The 18689-nt window shown below is 46.6% G+C and overlaps 1 protein-coding gene across 1 annotated transcript; it reads left to right on the top strand.

Annotated features, from left to right (window-relative positions):
- The first annotated feature begins 2022 nt into the window (after positions 1-2022).
- Chrna9 (cholinergic receptor nicotinic alpha 9 subunit) lies at positions 2023-12612 on the top strand. The gene is made up of 5 exons (XM_052199540.1): positions 2023-2125; positions 2398-2543; positions 4250-4404; positions 5436-5968; positions 11688-12612. The coding sequence occupies exons 1-5, from the start codon at positions 2062-2064 to the stop codon at positions 12227-12229; spliced, it is 1440 nt and encodes a 479-aa protein (XP_052055500.1). The 5' UTR covers positions 2023-2061; the 3' UTR covers positions 12230-12612.
- The last annotated feature ends 6077 nt before the right edge of the window (positions 12613-18689 follow it).

The following is an 18689-nucleotide window of genomic DNA, read 5'->3' as shown; positions in this document are numbered from 1 at the left end:
GGCTGCCGGTGCCAAGTGTTCTCCGAGCGCCCCTTACCAGAGCCTGCTCTGACTGCTGTGGGAAATGAAGCAACAGGAGGAGAGGCAGAAAGAGCCTTAGCCTGCAAAGTATCACTTCCACACATCCAAAGCCTTACTGGTGAAAACCAAGACAGACATCTTCATGTTGCAAATATAATAGTTTAGGGTAGATGACCAGACAGATGATGGAGGTAAACCAGTGTGCATCTCGGGACCTCAGCTTCTCCACAGGAAAACAAGGTGTTAAACACAACCCCAAAGGCACACTCAGTCTTGGAGATCAGAGAGCAGTTGTTTGTCAAAGGAAGCGTGATCCTAGGGCCTAGGTCTCGTGTCACTGGATGACTGAGACTGGAAAGTGAGGGAAATAATGCCTTCTTAAAAGCAGATGTGGGTGGACAATTAGAAACCCACTTAGTTGACCGCTTGGATGTCTGTTCCATGTGGAGGCCATATTCCTGAAGAGAAATGGGGAGACTCATTAGCTGCCTGTAACCTGATCAAATAGAGCTATCCAGTTTCCTTGTTCAGATCCTAGGCAGCCAAGTTATCTTAATTCAGTTTCCAAGGCTGCTTCTCCAGGCAAGAGGAGTATAGCCAGGAGTTCGCAGACTACAGATGCAACTGTAAATTGATGAGTGTGTGTGTGTGTGTGTGTTTGTGTGTGTACAGAATTAGTTATGTGAAAAGTGAATGAAACTATGTAAAATAGCATTTCTTTTTTTTTGTTTTGTTTTGTTGTTTTGTTTTTTTGGAGACAGGGTTTCTCTGTATAGCCCTGGCTGTCTTGGAACTCACTCTGTGGACCAGGTTGGCCTCGAACTCAGAAATCCGCCTGCCTCTGCCCTCCCAGAGTGCTGGGATTACAGGCGTGCTCCACTACCTCTCGGCTGTAAAATAGCATCTCAATGCAAAGAAGACACATTGTGGTGATAACACATTGGTTAGACTTCAGCTCCACAGGATCTGGCGAGCCTTTGACCCTATTTTGTAGGAGCTGGAAAAGCTTGGCTGACTTGGTAAATGGAGACATTCTGAATCTGCAAAGCTGAGAGAGCTGGGAATCACTACTGTGTCCTCTGATGTTGTCCTGTTTGCATAGAAGTGGACTGGAAGCCCCGGGGAACAGGATTGGTATCTCCCCCAGTCAGTCCTGTCCTCCAGGGACGCTCAGAATGCCCAGAAAGCTCACACTTCTCCTCCCATCCAGCAGACCCTCTCGCACTGTATCCCCACCCATTTGGTCTACAAGACCCACGCCCAGTGGGACACTGGAAGAAGTGGTCAGAAATAGGGAGCGAAGAAACTCAACTGTCAAGCTGGGCGGTGGTGGCCCACGCCTGTGATCCCAGCACTGTGGGAGGCAGAGGCAGGCGGATTTCTGAGTTTGAGGCCAGCCTGGTCTACAGAGTGAGTTCCAGGACAGCCAGGACTATACAGAGAAACTCTGTCTCAAAACAAAACAAAACAAAAACAAAACAAAAAAACCCAGATCTAAAAAAACAAAACAAAACAAACAAACAAAAAAAAAACAAAAAAAAAAAAAAAGGAAAGAAAGAAAAGAAACTCAAGAAACTCAACTGTCTACTGCTGTTTCCCCCTCCTTCAAATGCTACTAGAAAGGAAGGGGTGGTCTCTGGTGTCAGCAGTGTCTACAATAATTCAGCTTCCCTTGGATTCTGCACCTTCTGCCCCCAAGCAGAATCCTACTGTGGTAAGTGCAGCAAGCTCCTATTCTGCTTACACGGAGTCTCTAGGTGTTGGGTGTGCCCTTGGCCCCTGCCTCTACCTTCTCTTCTTTGGTCTGGATGGAGGGTAGCTATGTGCTAAGATGTCTCCCCAAGAGCGGCCCCACCCCCACCCCCACGCCCGGGCTCCTGGCATCGAGGTTACTGGAGCCACAGTCTCAGCTTACCAGAGTGGAGGGCAGGCAGTCTCCGTCTGTTTTGTGACTGTGGCAGTGAGAGTGCTTTGTGTCCTTCACAGTCCGAGGTTGGAGTCCTCATTATCTGGCTGGGACGTTCTACATGTTGGGAAAAGATGAACTGGCCCCATTCCTGCATCTCCTTTTGCTGGATGTATTTTGCCGCTTCTGGAATCAGAGGTGAGAAGCTAGTGCTCATATGGGCTCCTGCAGAGCCTTTGGTGAGAGATGGGGTAGGGCCAGGAGGAAGACAGGAGGTCTGATCCGAGTATGTGGGCGTGCTCACACCTCTTCCTGACTCTCATTCATCAGGCTAGGTAAGACCAGCCCCCCCCCCCCCAAAAAAAAAGAACTCATCCGCGCATTCCAAAGCTGGTGTGGCGCCTTCTCCCGTTTTGACCCCAGGGATGGTCTTGTTTGAAACGCTGATCCAGGTGCTTGTCTTTGAACAGCCGTAGAGACCGCAAACGGAAAATATGCTCAGAAGCTGTTTAGCGATCTTTTTGAAGACTACTCCAATGCTCTGCGTCCAGTAGAAGACACGGACGCCGTGCTGAACGTCACACTGCAGGTCACACTCTCCCAGATCAAGGACATGGTGAGTCAGTCGATGGTGACTGGTGACGCTTTGGAGAGAAGGTGACAGTGAAAACAGGCCTTTGCTTCTGAAGCAGATGTCTCAGTGGGCGGGACCTTGGGAGAGAGTGAAGCGGGCGGTCCTGGGTACCAGCTGGCATGAGCAGGGAGGGCCAGGGCAAGGAAACACCTTACTGTCACTCGATGCTCCGCACTGTTACTAACATTGCTATCCCCTGCAGCTCTGGCCGTAAACACTGCAGTCTAGGGCAATGGAAGGAAGACAGCGATGCATGGGGTATGATCCTGTTCATAAAATGTCCGGAACAGGTCTGTTCATTCAGACAGAAAACAAAGCATTGGTTGCCAGGGGCTGGGAGAGGGACCAGTGACTGCTTAATGACTATTGCCGTTTCTGGGTGTGATGGAAATGTCCTTGAATTAGATAATTGAGATGATTATGCAGTGTGGTAGGCTGGCTGGAAGCCACTGACAGTTATGAAGTGGCGAAAAGGGTGGTTTTCAATATTTTATTTTTTGTATTTTAATTATGTGTACATGTCTCTGTGTTTGAGCATGTTAGTGCAGTGACTATAGAGGCCAGAAGAGGGCGCCAGAGCCCCTGAGCTAGAATCACAGGCAGAGGGGAGCTGCCTGACATAGGTGCTGGGAACTGATCTCAAGATACTCTGGAAGAACAGTACACACTTTCCGCTCCCCTAAAACAGTACTGTGAGGTTATGTGGATTTAATCACAATTCTTAAAAAATATGTTTGTTTGTTTGTTTGTTTATGTGTACAGTGTTCTGCCTGAATGTATGCCTGCAGGCCAGAAGAAAGCACCAGATCCCATTACAGATGGTTGTGAGCCACCATGTGACTCCTGGGAACTGAACTCAGGACCTCTAGAAGAGCAGTCAGTGCTCTTAACCTCTGAGCTGTATCTCCAGCCCTTAATCACAATTTTTAAAAAGGAAGGGGGTGTTTTAAATGCCATGGATGGCTTTCTCCATCTACGTACTTAATTACACAAGCCATCGGATTTGAATGATGTTTCCTTTTGCACCTGGTAGATATTTCATGAACCCTGGCTCAGGTGAATCATTAGTTGGTCCACTTTCAGAGAAAACTTAGCTGTTGGCCCAAGGAAAGATATAAAGACTTAAATACTACTCTCCTTTACATTTTGTACACTGCATCAAGAAGACATTAAATGTGGCCTTGATAATCAATCTAAGATAGAATTGTAAAAGGTCTCATTTATGGGTTGAAAATAAGATAGCAGATTCCTGTTATCAAAAACAAGTGTCTTGGGCTGGAGAGATGGCTCAGCATTTAAGAGCACTGACTGCTCTTCTGAAGGTCCTGAGTTCAAATCCCAGCAACCACAAGGTGGCTCACAACCATCAGTAATGAAATCTGACGCCCTCTTCTGGTGTGTCTGAAGACAGTTAACAGTGTACTTACATATAACAATAAATAAATCTTTAAATTAAAAAAAAATAGAGCCAGGCCTGTAATCCCAGCACTTGGGAGGCAGAGGTAGGCAAATTTCTGAGTTCGAGGCCAGCCTGGTCTACAGAGTGAGTTCCAGGACAGCCAGGGCTACACAGAGAAACCCTGACTCAAAAAACCAAAAAAAAAAAAAAAAAAAAAAAAAAAAAAAAAGAAGTGTCCCAAAGCCGGAAGTGCACACTGGATAAAGTAACATCTGGGTTCTTTGCTTAGGACGAGAGAAATCAGATTCTGACAGCCTATCTGTGGATCCGCCAAACCTGGCACGATGCGTACCTCACATGGGATCGAGTCCAGTATGACGGGCTGGACTCCATCAGGATTCCCAGCGATCTGGTGTGGAGGCCGGACATTGTCCTGTACAACAAGTACGCACTGCTCACACTAGAGGGGTCTCTGAAAGAAACCTACTGATTTAGTAGAAACTTAAACATCATTTAAAAACACACACGCGTGCGTGTGCGCGCACTCGAAGTGTGAACCTGTGTCTTCTAAGCAAGCTAACATCTAAGAACTAGGCTTCATCGCTCTAATCTACCCTTTCTCCTCCCCACTCCTCCCCTTCTCCCTTTCCTACCCTCTACTCTCCTCTCTCCCTCGCCCCTCTCTCCAAGAAGATGAGTCAGGAGATCTATCACCCCGGGTATCCACCACTGCAGAAACACCAGGAGATCACTGGATCTGGCTGGCCATCCAGACTAGTTCAATTAGCAAGCTCAGGTTCAGCAGGAGCCCCGAGGAACAAACAGAGCAAACGGGGCTCCTGCTTTGATGGGGCACTGAAGTGACAGGCTCTGTGTGCTCTGCCGGGATGCTTCTTCACAAGCGCACAGAGCCTCTAAGTTAGATCTGCTCCAGTGACTGTGTGCTACAGAAGCATGGTGTGTACTCATGAGCTCGTGGCCACAGTACCTCGCAGAGGAAGACTAACTCCCCGAGGGAAATGGAGTTCTCGTGCTTAGAAACAGCAGGGACAGATGCTGACAAAGTAAGAGAAGATATCCTGAGAAAAGACATTTGTAAAATGGATGACTTTTTCCTTTGTGTTTTCCAAATGCACATACACACTTCTGATGACAACAATGGCATCAGAGATGCAGATTTTAGCCTAGGCGGGCTCCCCTTTTTTCTGATGTTCAGATCATGAGTGGCATTGATACCGGTTGGAAGGAACATGGATCTGAGGGGCTTTAGGGATGATACTAAGGGAAGCAGCCCAGACCAGTTGCAGGAGGTGGAGGAGAAGTGTGCATTGGATTTAGTGATTCTAAACTCAAGGAGAATGGGGACCCACGGCCAAAGATGCTGAGGTGACAGACACAGGGCAGCAAGCAGCACAGGGGTTAAGTCAGTAAGGTTCCTCAGTAAGTGCCTGTCATTCTCTGCATTTGCTCTCCAGGGCCGACGATGAGTCTTCAGAGCCTGTGAACACCAACGTGGTCCTGCGGTATGATGGACTTATCACCTGGGACTCACCAGCCATCACCAAAAGCTCCTGTGTGGTGGACGTCACCTATTTCCCCTTCGACAGCCAGCAGTGCAACCTGACCTTTGGTTCCTGGACCTACAATGGGAACCAGGTGGACATATTCAATGCCCTGGACAGTGGAGACCTCTCTGACTTCATTGAAGATGTGGAATGGGAGGTCCACGGCATGCCTGCTGTGAAGAACGTCATCTCCTACGGTTGCTGCTCAGAGCCTTACCCAGATGTGACCTTCACTCTCCTCCTGAAGAGGAGGTCCTCCTTCTACATTGTCAACCTACTCATCCCTTGTGTCCTCATATCGTTCCTTGCTCCACTGAGTTTCTATCTCCCAGCAGCCTCTGGGGAGAAGGTCTCTCTGGGAGTGACCATCCTATTGGCCATGACTGTGTTTCAGCTAATGGTGGCAGAGATCATGCCAGCCTCAGAAAATGTCCCTCTGATAGGTGAGTGCATACTTGGATCTTGGCTTGGTAGCAGTTGTGATGATGTGTGTATGGCCCAGGCTAAAGCAACTGAAGCCATCGGCCTCATGCTTCCGTAAAACCCATTCGGTGCCTGAGACAGCGCCTTTGCTTATAGGGATGGTTGTTGGAATTAAGTGGTTCCTACGATCTCCACGTTCACAAAAGAACACTTGTTTATTTTGAATTTATCTGTTTTGGGATTTTGAGATAGAGTTTTACGGTGTAGCCCAGGTTGGCCTCAAACTTGTTATTTAGCCAAGAAAGAAGTGGGTCTTCTGATCCTCCTTCCCTCCACCTCCAAACCTCGAGTGCTGAGATTGTAGATATGTTCCACCAAACCCAACTTACCTGGTGCTGGGAATCCAGTCCAGAGCTTCCTACAGGCCGGGCAAGCCTCTGCTCAGCAGTGACTTCTGTTACCTGTTCACAGTATTAGGTCTCTCTTTTCAGAAGGAAACAGGCAACTGTGCCAGGAAGAGGAGCTGGACTCAAGTCAGACCTCTAGCCTGTGTAACAGAAGCCTCACCCCACTTATTAAAACAGGTTCCTATTTGCCCAAAGGTCTGTCCCAAAATTAAGTGTTTCATTTTAATACACACACACACACACACACACACCAACATTGGCCAGGATCTGAGAATCTGACCATTCTGAAGCAGAATGCATTTTCTCATGTTTCGGTTGTGAACCCAGCCAGTCTTCTTTAACAGCTGAACCATCTCTCCAGCCCACAGAATGCATTTTCAAAAGTCTACAGTAGTGCAACCTTCAGCCAAGGGTTGCAGCAGGGGCTGAGGCTCTCATGCCTGCTTCTCTACCTGCTTTGTTCTGAGGTCCCTCTGCCACCTCTAATACCTCCTGCTGATGCCACCGAGGCGACCCCTCCGATCCAGCACCTTGGCCTGCTGCTGTAACAGATGCTTGCCAGTACCAAAAGTAAACCTTACTTCTTTAAGATAGAACACAAAGGCCGAGCAGTGGTGGCGCACACCTGTAATCCCAAATCCCAGCACTTGGGAGGCAGAGGCAGGCAGATTTCTGAGTTCAAGGCCAGCCTGGTCTACAGAGTGAGTTCCAGGACAGCCAGGGCTATACAGAGAAACCCTGTCTCGAAAAACAAAACAAAACAACAACAACAACAAAAAAGATAGAATACAAAGAGAAATTTCAGAACTCGGGGACCTAGAGAATAATAGTCACCAGGAGCTGTGTGGCCACATGTGCTCTATGGAATACAGTTAGCCAATATTCAGATGTTGGTTTTTATGGAGATATACTGGCTGGTTTTGTGTGTCAACATGACACAGGCTGGAGTTATCACAGAGAAAGGAGCTTCAGGTGAGGAGATGCCTCCATGAGATCAGCTGTGGGGCATTTTCTCAATTAGTGATCATGGGGAGGTGGGAGGGTCCCTTGTGGGTGGTGCCATCCCTGGGCTTGTAGTCTTGGGTTCTATAAGAGAGCAGGCTGAGCAAGCCAGGGGAAGCAAGCCAGTAAGGAACATCCCTCCATGGCCTCTGCATCAGCTCCTGCTTTCTGACCTGCTTGAGTTCCAGGCCTGACTTCCTTTGGTGAAAAACAGCAATGTGGAAGTGTAAGCTGAATAAACCCTTTCTTTCCCCACTTGCTTCTAGGTCATGCTTGTGCAGGAGACATCCTTTTGTTTTGTTTTGTTTTTGCTTTTTGAGGAGAGAGGGTCACATGTGACCCAAGCTTGCTTGTAATTGGTTCTATAACTGAGGCTGGTCTTGAACTTCTGATCTTTCTGTGTCCACCTCCCAAGTACTAGGGATTTTCCCTTTTATGTCTCTTCATGAAAACCCAAGACACACCAACACAGACACACAGGCACAGACACAGACACACGCGCACACACACACACACAGACATGCACACTTTCCCTCTAAAATAAGCACAAGTTTTTGTCTCCACTAATAGAGAGAGGTTTAGGAACCTTGGCATTTGTATCCTCTTATTGTCTCTCTGGAGACAGAAAGGTGACACTGGCCAGGCATGGCGTTATATACCTGTTACCCCAGCACTCAGGGGTGGAGGGAGGAAGATTATGAGTTCAAGGCGACTTCAACTACCCAATATCCTATCTCAAACAAAAACCAAGACCAACCCAGAAACAATAACTCTGAAGTAGGATCAGTGACAGGTCCCTTTCTCTTTCTTACTTTCTTAGCAGTGACTTGCAATCACAAGTCGGTAAGTTTCTAAAGAGAGATGACTCACAAGAACTTGGGAAGCATTAATCATTCCTGTTCTATAGTAATGTGCAATTTGGATTTATTTATTTATTTATTTATTTATCTATTTATTTATTTATTTATTTTAGAAGGATTTGGGGAGCATTCATTAAAAAAAAATGACAGCATTTTATTTGCAGCATCTATGAAGCGTGCTTCCTGCCTTTGGTTGTCACTGTTACTGGAGACAGCGTCTCACCACACAGCCTGGCTGCCCTTGAACCTGGGCCTCTACTTCTCCTGTCTCAGTTTCCCAAGTGCTGGGAGGCATGATGCCCAGTCAGTGCTCTCTCTCTCTCTCTCTCTCTCTCTCTCTGTGTGTGTGTGTGTGTGTGTGTGTGTGTCTGTCTGTCTTTCTCTTTCTCTCCCCCCTCATCCCATAAGTGGAGACTGTACCCCAGATCTCATGATGCTAGGCAAGAACTAAAGTGCAGCCCCTTTTGCTCTCGAATTTACAGAAACATATTTTCATTGTTACTGTGATAAGTTTCCTGAGTGTTTTTGGCTCACACTCCTTTTATAGTTAATCTGGACTTTTTAAATAAATAATAAGTGGATGTCAAACATTATTATGAATGCTATTCTGGGATGGATAGCTGTGCTGAGCCGTCCTAACCTTAGGACAGGGCTGTTTTTTACTTCAGATCAGGATGGACGGCGAGCTGAGTCACTGCTGTCTCCCAGAAGGACAGGGAAGACTCTACCAGAACGAGCCGAACTCTGGGCACTGGCTTACAGTTTAAGATGGGAGGCTGAACCATTTGTGACTCAGGACAAGAGCAGAATTACCTCAAGGCCAGGCTGTTACTAACCACAACAAACCCAGGGACGCCATGACATGGAAGCACTGTCTGACTGTCCCCTCAGCTCGCCGCCCCTCCCCATCCCCCCCCTCAGGTCTCTTTGTCTTGCTAGTGCGGCTGCATCTAGTAAAGCTAACACACTCTTCTCTGCCTCTGTCTTCAGTGAATTCATTCACAGCTAGTTTGTCACAGGTCTGTCTACGCTTCCTAGACAAGGCAAATACCAAGTGTCTTGTCTCCATTTATAAGGTAAACGTATACATTTTCTTTTTCACCCGTTAATGCAGTGAATTACATCTCTAGGCTTACCTGTCTCAAAGTTTGGGTTCCTCAACCCAAGCCTACTTTTTCAATATCTATCAAGACACTATCAGGGGTGAGGATATATGTCAATGGAAGAGCACTTGCCTGGTGTATAGGAAGTCCTAAATTCAATATAAGTACTGAGAAATAAATAAATAAAAAGTCACCATGGAGATGAGGATATAGGTCAGTAGGTAGGGCCCTTGCCTAACATGAAAGAAGACCTGGGTTCAATCCGTCCACCACATACAACCAAACATGTTAATACATGCCCATAATCAGAGGACTCATGATCAGCCTCAGCTGCGTGACATATTCAAAGTCAGCCTGAACTAACCTGAAACTAAAAAATGATAAATAAAAAGATAGTAAAGAATTCTATTACGTAAAACTTTCCCAAATATGTCTGTAGAAGAAACGAGTCACCATCTATTTGCTTACCATTTTTTTTAGGATTAAAACTCCTGCTGGCCTCTCTTCCTCCCCATGAGTGACCTTATTAAAGATTTACCAGTTTGCTGGGTATGGTGGTGCATGTCTTTAATCCAAGATCTCGGAAGGCAGAGGCAGGCAGATCTCTTAAGTTCCAGACCAGCCTGGTCTACAAAGTGAGTTCCACGACAGCCAGGATTACATAGAGAAACTCTGTCTCAAAACAAAACAAAAGAAAAGAAAACAAACAAAAGAAAACAAACACACAACGTAAGATTTTCAATTTTATTACTGTTTTTTTATTTTTATTATTTTTATTTTTATTTTTATTTTTTTATGAAAGTGGCTCTATGTGGCCCGGCTAACCCTCACCTCCTGGGCACAAGCATCCTTCTGCTTCCATGTCCTGACAAACTGAGATAACAGAAGTTCATCTCTGTGCTCAGGCTTATTTCTCTTTTCAAAAGCTGGTCCTTGGCTTTGTTTGTAGGGGATGAGGGTGGGGGCGGGGTGGAGGGACGCGGGTGGGGCGGGGTGGAGGGATGAGGGTGGGGTGGGGCGGGGCTGGGTGCCCAAGGGTTCACTCACGTCCGAGGTCATGCTGGGGCAAGGGCAGACCTCCCCTTTGCTCTCCATCTTACTGCACTGAGGCAGGAGCTCTCCCTGAAACGAAGGCCTCCATTTCAGCTAGGCTGGCTGTTCTGTGAGCCGGGGCTCTGCCTGCCTCTGCCCACCAGCGCTGGGCCGATAGACACGAGGAGCCATATGTGCTTTGTTACTGGGACGTGATTACAGAGCGCGTGGTCTCACCACGGAATCACCCCATTCTTCGGCGTTAATTGCTGGTTTGCTTGCCCTGTTGTTCAGTGTTTATTTCATTTACTTGTACCTTTCCTATGTCTTTCCTTCCTCTCCTCTTTCATGACCATTTGCTCTATGTAATCAAATCATATTTAAAGACAGCAGTGCACGCTGTCTCCTTTCCTGGGCAATAGCGATTGTTTTCCATCACAGTGAGGCCTGGAGGTATTCTAAGAAATCAAAGGCCAGGCCGGGCAGTGGTGGCGCACGCCTGTAATCCCAGCACTCTGGGAGGCAGAGGCAGGCAGATTTCTGAGTTCGAGGCCAGCCTGGTCTACAGAGTTCCAGGACAGCCAGGGCTACACAGAGAAACCCTGTCTCGAAAAAACCAAATCCAAAAAAACAAAAAAAGAAAAAAGAAAAAAAAAAGAAAGAAAAGAAAAGAAAAAGAAAAGAAAAAAAAAGAAATCAAAGGCCATTCATTTTCTGTTTGATGGGATTGGACATTCGTTGTCTGTTTGATGGGATTGGACATTCGTTGTCTGTTTGATGGGATTGGACATTCATTTTCTGTTTGATGGGACTGGACATTCGTTGTCTGTTTGATGGGATTGGACATTCGTTGTCTGTTTGATGGGATTGGACGTTCGTTGTCTGTTTGATGGGATTGGACGTTCGTTGTCTGTTTGATGGGATTGGACGTTCGTTGTCTGTTTGATGGGATTGGACATTCGTTGTCTGTTTGATGAGACTGGACTGGTTTTTCATGAGCTGGCAGACATTTGTAAACTGTTTAAGTTACAGTCCAGGGTGGAACGGAGAACTTTGTGGTGTCGGTTCTGCTATGCCCAATTGTACCTTTGTAAGTTGGACACTTACTACTACACTTGTTTCATAGAGCCGAGTTCAACGTGATTTCATACGTTGCTTTGGTTCTGAGTCTAGTGGGGGTAATGATGCTGGATTTCAAACTTAGGAAGTCAGATATGAAAGTCTCTACTGGGGACCACCAGGGTAGGCCAGTTTCTTGGGAATGGTGTTTGAGTCTTTTTCATCGAATATGAAGAGATATAAAAATGAACTTAGCTGGTGCTCCTTTCATTCCAGGAAAATACTACATAGCCACCATGGCCCTGATCACAGCCTCCACAGCCCTTACCATCATGGTGATGAATATCCACTTCTGCGGGGCGGAGGCCCGGCCAGTGCCACACTGGGCCAAGGTGGTCATCCTGAAATATATGTCCAGGATCTTGTTCGTCTATGATGTGGGTGAGAGCTGCCTCAGCCCCCGCAAAAGCCAGGAGCCAGAACAAATCACCAAGGTTTACAGCAAACTCCCAGGGTCCAACCTGAAGACATCCAGAAACAAAGATCTTTCCAGAAAGAAGGAAATGAGCAAACTTTTAAAGAATGACCTGGGGTACCAGGGTGGGATCCCCCAGAACACTGACAGCTATTGTGCACGCTATGAAGCACTGACAAAAAATATTGAATACATTGCCAAGTGCCTCAAAGACCACAAGGCCACCAACTCCAAGGGCAGCGAGTGGAAGAAGGTGGCCAAAGTCATAGACCGTTTCTTCATGTGGATTTTCTTTGCTATGGTGCTCGTCATGACCGTTTTGATCATAGCAAGAGCAGATTAGGAGGAGAGAGGAGTGGGTTGGTAGGCATTAGATATTTGGAGAAAAATCGATAACATTCACCTGTGATCTGCCCCAGTGTTTGAGTCCAGTTGCAGTTCATACATGATTTAGGGGATAGTTTAGGGTCCAGTATGCTTTTATTCTCAACTTCAATCAATATCATAGCTACATGTTAGGCTAAATGAGGAAGGAGATGAAAACTTTCGCGGGTAAAGGGAGGAAGGGAGAAAGTGAGAAAGGAGCCTTGTCACAGGCTCCATGATGGGAGTGGTGGCCTTCAGTTTATGTAATTCGTTGTCTCTTTATTATTGCAGACAACAAAACACAGTGTGGTCCTGCTAAGATTTAAAGCACGAAAAGACAAAACAAAGTCATTCTGTCAGTCCCTAGAAAAACTTTTTTAAAATTTAATTAAATTAATTAATTTATTTATTTTTGGTTTTTTGAGACAGGGTTCCTCTGTGTAGCCCTGGCTGTCCTGGAACTCACTCTGTAGACTAAGCTGGCCTCAAACTCAGAAATCTGCCTGCCTCTGCCTCACAAGTGCTGGGATTAAAGGCACTCGCCACCACTGCCTGGCTTACCTTTTTTTTTTAAACAAAAGGAAACAAATCGTGCAGACTCAGCATAATAGACGCCCCAGGGGTGCCTTGTTCAGATGGGGTTTGTGATAATTTATTACAGAAGATATAGAAAACTAATAGACTAGCCAGGGAGGGCCATCTGCGTCCTGTGGTTTAGACATGGTTTAAATGGCGTTTTTCTGAGGCTCGTTTGTGGACGCTTGGCTCCCAAGATGGCGATAAGGGGAGATGATGGAACCTTTAAAAGGCGTGGCTTAGAGGGCTTGCTTAAACCAGTCGGAGGCAATGCTTAAGAGGAGTTGTGGGAACACAGCCTCTCTCCAGCTGTGTTCTCTTGGTCTCCACAAGCTCACACCACTGCATCTGTCCTGAGGTGATGTAGCGGGATGGGGGGGGATGGGGGTGGGTGGGAGGGAGGCGTTGTGGCTCACCAGAACCTGTGCTACAAGCTTCGGATCGTGAGCCTTAAAAACCCTGAACTAAATAAACCCTTTCTTTATAAAATTTGCCTACTTTGGGTGTTTCACTGGACTAACACAAACCGACTACACTGATGTGGTGACTGGTTGGCTCTGGCGTGCCTAGAAAATAGAGTTTGAACGGGACCTGAGGATGAGAACAAATTTGAGTGCTTAGGAAACTGCGTGGTGGCGCACGTCTTTAATCCCAGCACTTGGGAGGCAAAGGCAGGTGGATTTCTGAGTTCGAGGCCAGCCTAGTCTACAGAGTGAGTTCCAGGACTACACAGAGAACCCTGCCTCAAAAAAACAAAACAAAACAAAAAACAAAAAAAAAAAAAAGGAAATTGCTCAGTAGTGGGCCGGAACTCGGAACTCAGGCTCAAAGGGAGAACAGGGCTGGGTACATTTTAGAAGAAGGTAGTGCCTTAAATTCCAGTACATGGGAGGCAGAGACAGGTTCAAACTCTATGAGTTTGAAGCCAGCCTGGTCTGGGACAGCAAGGGTTACATAGAGAAACCCTGTCTTGGGGGCTGGAGAGATGACTCAGTGGGTAAGAGCACTGACTGCTCTTCTGAAGGTCTTGAGTTCAAATCCCAGCAACCACGCGGTGTCTCACAACCATCTGTACAGCTACAGTGTACTCACATACATAAAACAAATAATGAGATTAAAAATGAGATTAAAAAAAGAAACCCTGTCTTGAAAAACAAAACAACGAAGAAAGAGAAGGAAGGAAGAAGGGAAGGGGGCAGGATTGCAAGGCCATCAAAGCAGTGACAAGCAACAGTTTGGCAAGACTTAAGATGCCACCGGCCACATTGCCTATTGTCCAACCACGGTGAGGAGATGCACCGGGGCCTTCTGAGGTCCTGATCTTTGTCTTTCTCCTCCGCTGCCCCTGTGCCTACTTTTCTATCCACCCAGGGCTCAGCCAACCCTTGCCAACACAGCCATGGGCAAACCTGGCACATGGACTGTCTTAGGTAAACTGGAAACACAAGTTCTAGGACCCCTGAAGCAAAGGAAGTGAGGCCACTTATAATGTCACAGAGTATGGGGCCAGCAAGGAGCTGTGTGCCTTTCTTCCTTCTTCTCAGGTTACACCTTTGAAATGGGACCCGGGTGCTAGACGTTCACGGGTTCACGGGTTTGTCAATAGATCTAATCCGACCCAGCCCTTGGGAAATAAAAGCTGGGACAAAGCTCCTTGGCCTTCGTGTATCTTCCTCTTCCCTTGAGCACACAGGGCTCCAGTAGACAGATGTCACGTTCCAGATAGAGTGACCAAAGGGAACTGAACAACGGATTATCTGAGGCGGTAGACACAAAGAGCAGAAGGATCGCAGGCCTGGCAAAGCAGAGCGATTGCCACTAGGGCTGAGAGGAGGTGAAGGCGTGGCCTCCTGGAGCCAGGAGTTCTGGTTGAGCACCAGCTCCTGACCCCATATGAAAGGGCTTGAGGAATATACACCCGCTCAGGATCCCGGCCGCAAGCTCCCTTCGTGACTTGCTAGGGTTGAGTGTTACAGTCCAAGATGTCCGTGGATGTTGCCACCTTGCACTTGGGAGAGAGAACTGAGAAATGGCCGGCAGTGTGTGAGAGAAGCATCAGGCCCCGCCTCTCCTTCCCCTCCCTCCCCCTCCCTCCCACCCTTCCTCTCTCTGCCTTCACTGTACATTTAAGACCAGACTTACTCAAGCTCACAGTAGACTTGCTAATGGCCGGAGGGCCCGGAAGACTCCGAGGCCCGTCCCGGGCCTGCACCACAGCTTCCCAGTTCCTTCTCAGAACACTTCCCTCTCAGCTTTGTGCAGCTGACTTCTTAAGTGGCCATTTCCCTCCGGCTGTCTCCAGCTCCTCTTTGGCTGCCTCTTAGGGCCCTTCCGTGTCCCGTCCTTGGCTCTCCTCCCACAGGGTTTTGACCAGTACATTTCTTCTGCTGATCCTAAAACTCTTTGTCCAGTCTTGGTCTCCTATTACCGTCCGCCTCAGACACTCCTTACGTCATCTTCATGGCTCCCCTCCCCGCCACTTCAACATCTCACAGTCTTCAAAACATCCCAAATGAGGCTCCTAGTCTACACTGCGCCCCCAAGTCTATTCTTCCTCATCCATTCTCTGGGTCAGCGTTAGAAGAGGTGGGAGGGTGTGGTCGTCTGAAACCAGGACAGAGAGCCCAAGTCCCTGAAGCCACATGAAAAGACTTGGGGTAATATACATCCGCCTCACCCTCCCTATATCAACTCCATTATCCTGGCTAGAAGCCAGGTGCCTGGTCTTCTGGATTTTTATCCAACCAACATCGGACCAATCACTGGTCCTTTCCATATCTGCCCGATTCTCTGTATGCCTCTGACAATGACCTCATTCCAGGTCTTTTCGTCTTTGTCTCCATGGTTCCACTGGGTTTTTTTTTTTACCCCACTCTCCATCCACTTCATCTTCCTCACTCCTGCCAAACTTATCTTGGGATTATTCCACTTAAAACTTTTAAATGGCAAGCGAAACCCTTATAGGCTAGAAGCCAACTTCCTTAAAGGGACAGTGATTAAAACTGTGGGTTTTGTTTTCTGCCTACTTCAAGAAGTGTTCTCGTGTTCGCCCCAGGGGTGTAGACTGTCTTCTTGGCCCAGAAAGTGTCCGCCTTCTTAGGGTTTCTTTTGCTCTCAGGGTTCTGAGATGTGGCACAGAGCAGTCAGGGGCTTCGTAGCTCTTGCTGTTTCCCGGTACAAGAGAAACAAGAACACTGGCTTCCCCGGCTGGGTTTGTAACTCAGGATGAGCTAGTCACATATACTTTGCCATGACTCTGAATTTTGAAGTATGTGTGGACAAAAGGATATCAAAGACCAACAGGCAAGAAAGCTATGAACAGGGCAACTGCACAGCCTCTTGCTTGAGAAGAAACTGGAAGTGATAGGGGAAAAAAAAAAACCCCAAATTTAAATCAGTGCCAGGCTTGGTGGGTCACATTTATATTCTAGCACTGGAGAAACTGAAGCAGAAGGATGACTATGAGTTGGAGGCCAGCCTGGGCTACACAGTGAGGCCTTGTCTCAAAAAGGAAAGAAAGAAAGAACAAATGAAAATTGGAATTGAGCTACAAATATACTGCCCCTAAACTCTATAAAAGTGAATAGAAAAAGCAAAAAAAGAATCTCAGTCTATATAAGCATTTAACTATGAAAATGGGAATAATTTAAATCAGTGAAAGAAGGCTACCTATCAGAAAAAAAAATAAAACCAGGACATTGTTTACATAATACACAAAGATTAACTTGAGTCTCTACCTTCCTTTTATTCTTCTTTTTTAAAAAGAGATTTGTTTATTTATATGTAAGTACACTGTAGCTGTCTTCAGACACCCCAGAAGAGGGCATCAGATCTCATTACAGACAGCTATGAGCTACCATGCAGTTGCTGGGATTTGAACTCAGGACCTTTGAGAGACCAGTCAGTGCTCTTACCCACCGAGCCATCTCTCCAGTCCCAAGTCTTTACCTTCTCAATGCTGCGACCCTTTAATATTGTTCCTTGTATTGTGGTGACTCCCAACCATAAAAATCATTTTCATTGCAATTCCATAGCTGTAATTTTGCTACTGTTGTGAATTGTACAGTAAATATCTGATATGCAGCAGTTCCCAAAGGGGTTTAAGACTGCTCTAAAGTCTCAATTGTAAAAATCAAAACTTTGGGAGCTGGGGAACTGGCTCTGTCTGGAAAATTCCTGCCATGCAATCGTGGAAGAGCTGAGTTCAGGTCCCCAGCCCCAGGTAAAGCTGCTGGTGGTGGTACTGGGAGGGGCCAGAGTTCGAGACATCATCAGCGAGCCAGCGTACCTCAGTAATGTGCTGCAGGTTCAGTTAGGGACTTCTTGTTTTAGAGTCAACAACAAGAGAGAAGAAATGCACAACCAAAGTTGTCCACTGAAACAAAGTTTATAATACAGGAAATGGCAGAGTGAGATGCATTAGAGTCACAGCATAGATTATCATTTAGTACCAAAAGAAATGGTGAAGATCTACTGATTGAAATGGAGGGAGTTCTACAAGCCTTTGTTGACAAAAGAGAAACATAAAAATGATCTATAATAGGACAGGATTTGGTGGCTGGAGAGATGGCTCAGTGGATCAGAGCACTGACCTCTCTTCCAAAGGTCCTGAGTTCAATTCCCAGCAAGCACATTGTGGCTCACAACCATCTGTAAAGAGATCTGATGCCCTTTTCTGGCGTATCTGAAGACAGCTACAGTGTACTCACATATAATAAATAAATCTTTTTTTTAAAAAAAGAACATATTACTTGTCATTTTAAAATGTCCACCACCATTGTGTCTTCTCTTAGACTGTGGCCACTTAACTGATGGGGATTGCGAGGGTTTGTTGTTGTTGTTGTTTTGTCTTCATAGCCAATCTTCATACGTCTGATGGTTGCTATGATCAAGTACCACCAACCAGTGGCTTAGAGCAACAACAGTTTATTTCCTTGTGGTTCAGACTGAAGTTGATGGCAGGACACAGCCATCTGACGTTTCCAGGGGAGAGCCCTTGCTTGGACTAGCTCCCAACAGTCTTCTATAATCCTTTGCATTCCTTGGTTTCTAGCTCTCACACCCTGGTGTCTCTCACTTCTCATACAGTGTGCTCCTTCAGTGACTCTCTCTATATATTTACAAAATTCTCGTCTCCTAGGAACACCAGTCTCAGCCGGGTGGTGGTGGCGCACACCTTTAATCCCAGCACTTGGGAGGCAGGCGGATTTCTGAGTTCCAGGCCAGCCTGGTCTACAGAGTGAGTTCCAGGACAGCCAGGACTATACAGAGAAATCCTGTCTCAAAAAAAAAAAAAAAAAAAACTTAAAAAACTAAACTAAAAAACAAACAAACAAACAAAAAAAAACAAACAAAAAACCCCCCACCAGTCTCTAGATGCAGACTTCGAGTTATCCTAACTTGGCTACATCCCAGAAGAACTTATTTCTAAATAAAACCACACTCATAAATTTTAGGGCCTGGAGCCTTCAACATATCTTTTGTAGTTTTATAATGATTTCAGGTTTCATTCCAATTGCTATGATAAAATACTCTGACCAAAAGCAATTTTATTTTAGCTCTGCACTCCAGGGTGTGGTCTATTGCTTCAGGCAAGTGACCGGGCAGGAGCTTGAGACAGTGGGTCCCACCCACAGTCCAGAGCAGGGAAGAGTGAACGCATGCATCCCCAGTGCTTGCTTGTGCTCAGCCTGACTGCTCCACTCTTACACAGCTCAGAGCCCCTGCTTTAGGTAACAATGGCGCCCATGGTGGGCTGGGTCTTCCAGACATGCCCACTTAACACACACTACTCTTCATCGATAGTGTACATTCCTAATTCTGGGTTTTATCAAGTGGACAATTAAATGTAATCATCACAG

Source organism: Apodemus sylvaticus, chromosome 11, assembly GCF_947179515.1.
Source record: "Apodemus sylvaticus chromosome 11, mApoSyl1.1, whole genome shotgun sequence".
In the NCBI taxonomy this organism is placed as follows: Eukaryota; Metazoa; Chordata; class Mammalia; order Rodentia; family Muridae; genus Apodemus; species Apodemus sylvaticus.
Note: the sequence above shows the minus strand (reverse complement) of the source record. Positions and strands in the feature narration are given on the sequence as shown.

What these genes read in the sequence shown, in the direction of transcription:
- Chrna9 (XM_052199540.1), top strand. Translation starts at nt 2,062, where the DNA reads ATGAACTGGCCCCATTCCTGCATCTCCTTTTGCTGGATGTATTTTGCC. An exon ending in TCTCCCAGATCAAGGACATG is followed by an intron (nt 2,544 to 4,249) that starts GTGAGTCAGTCG and finishes TTCTTTGCTTAG; the next exon opens with GACGAGAGAAATCAGATTCT. An exon ending in GACATTGTCCTGTACAACAA is followed by an intron (nt 4,405 to 5,435) that starts GTACGCACTGCT and finishes TTTGCTCTCCAG; the next exon opens with GGCCGACGATGAGTCTTCAG.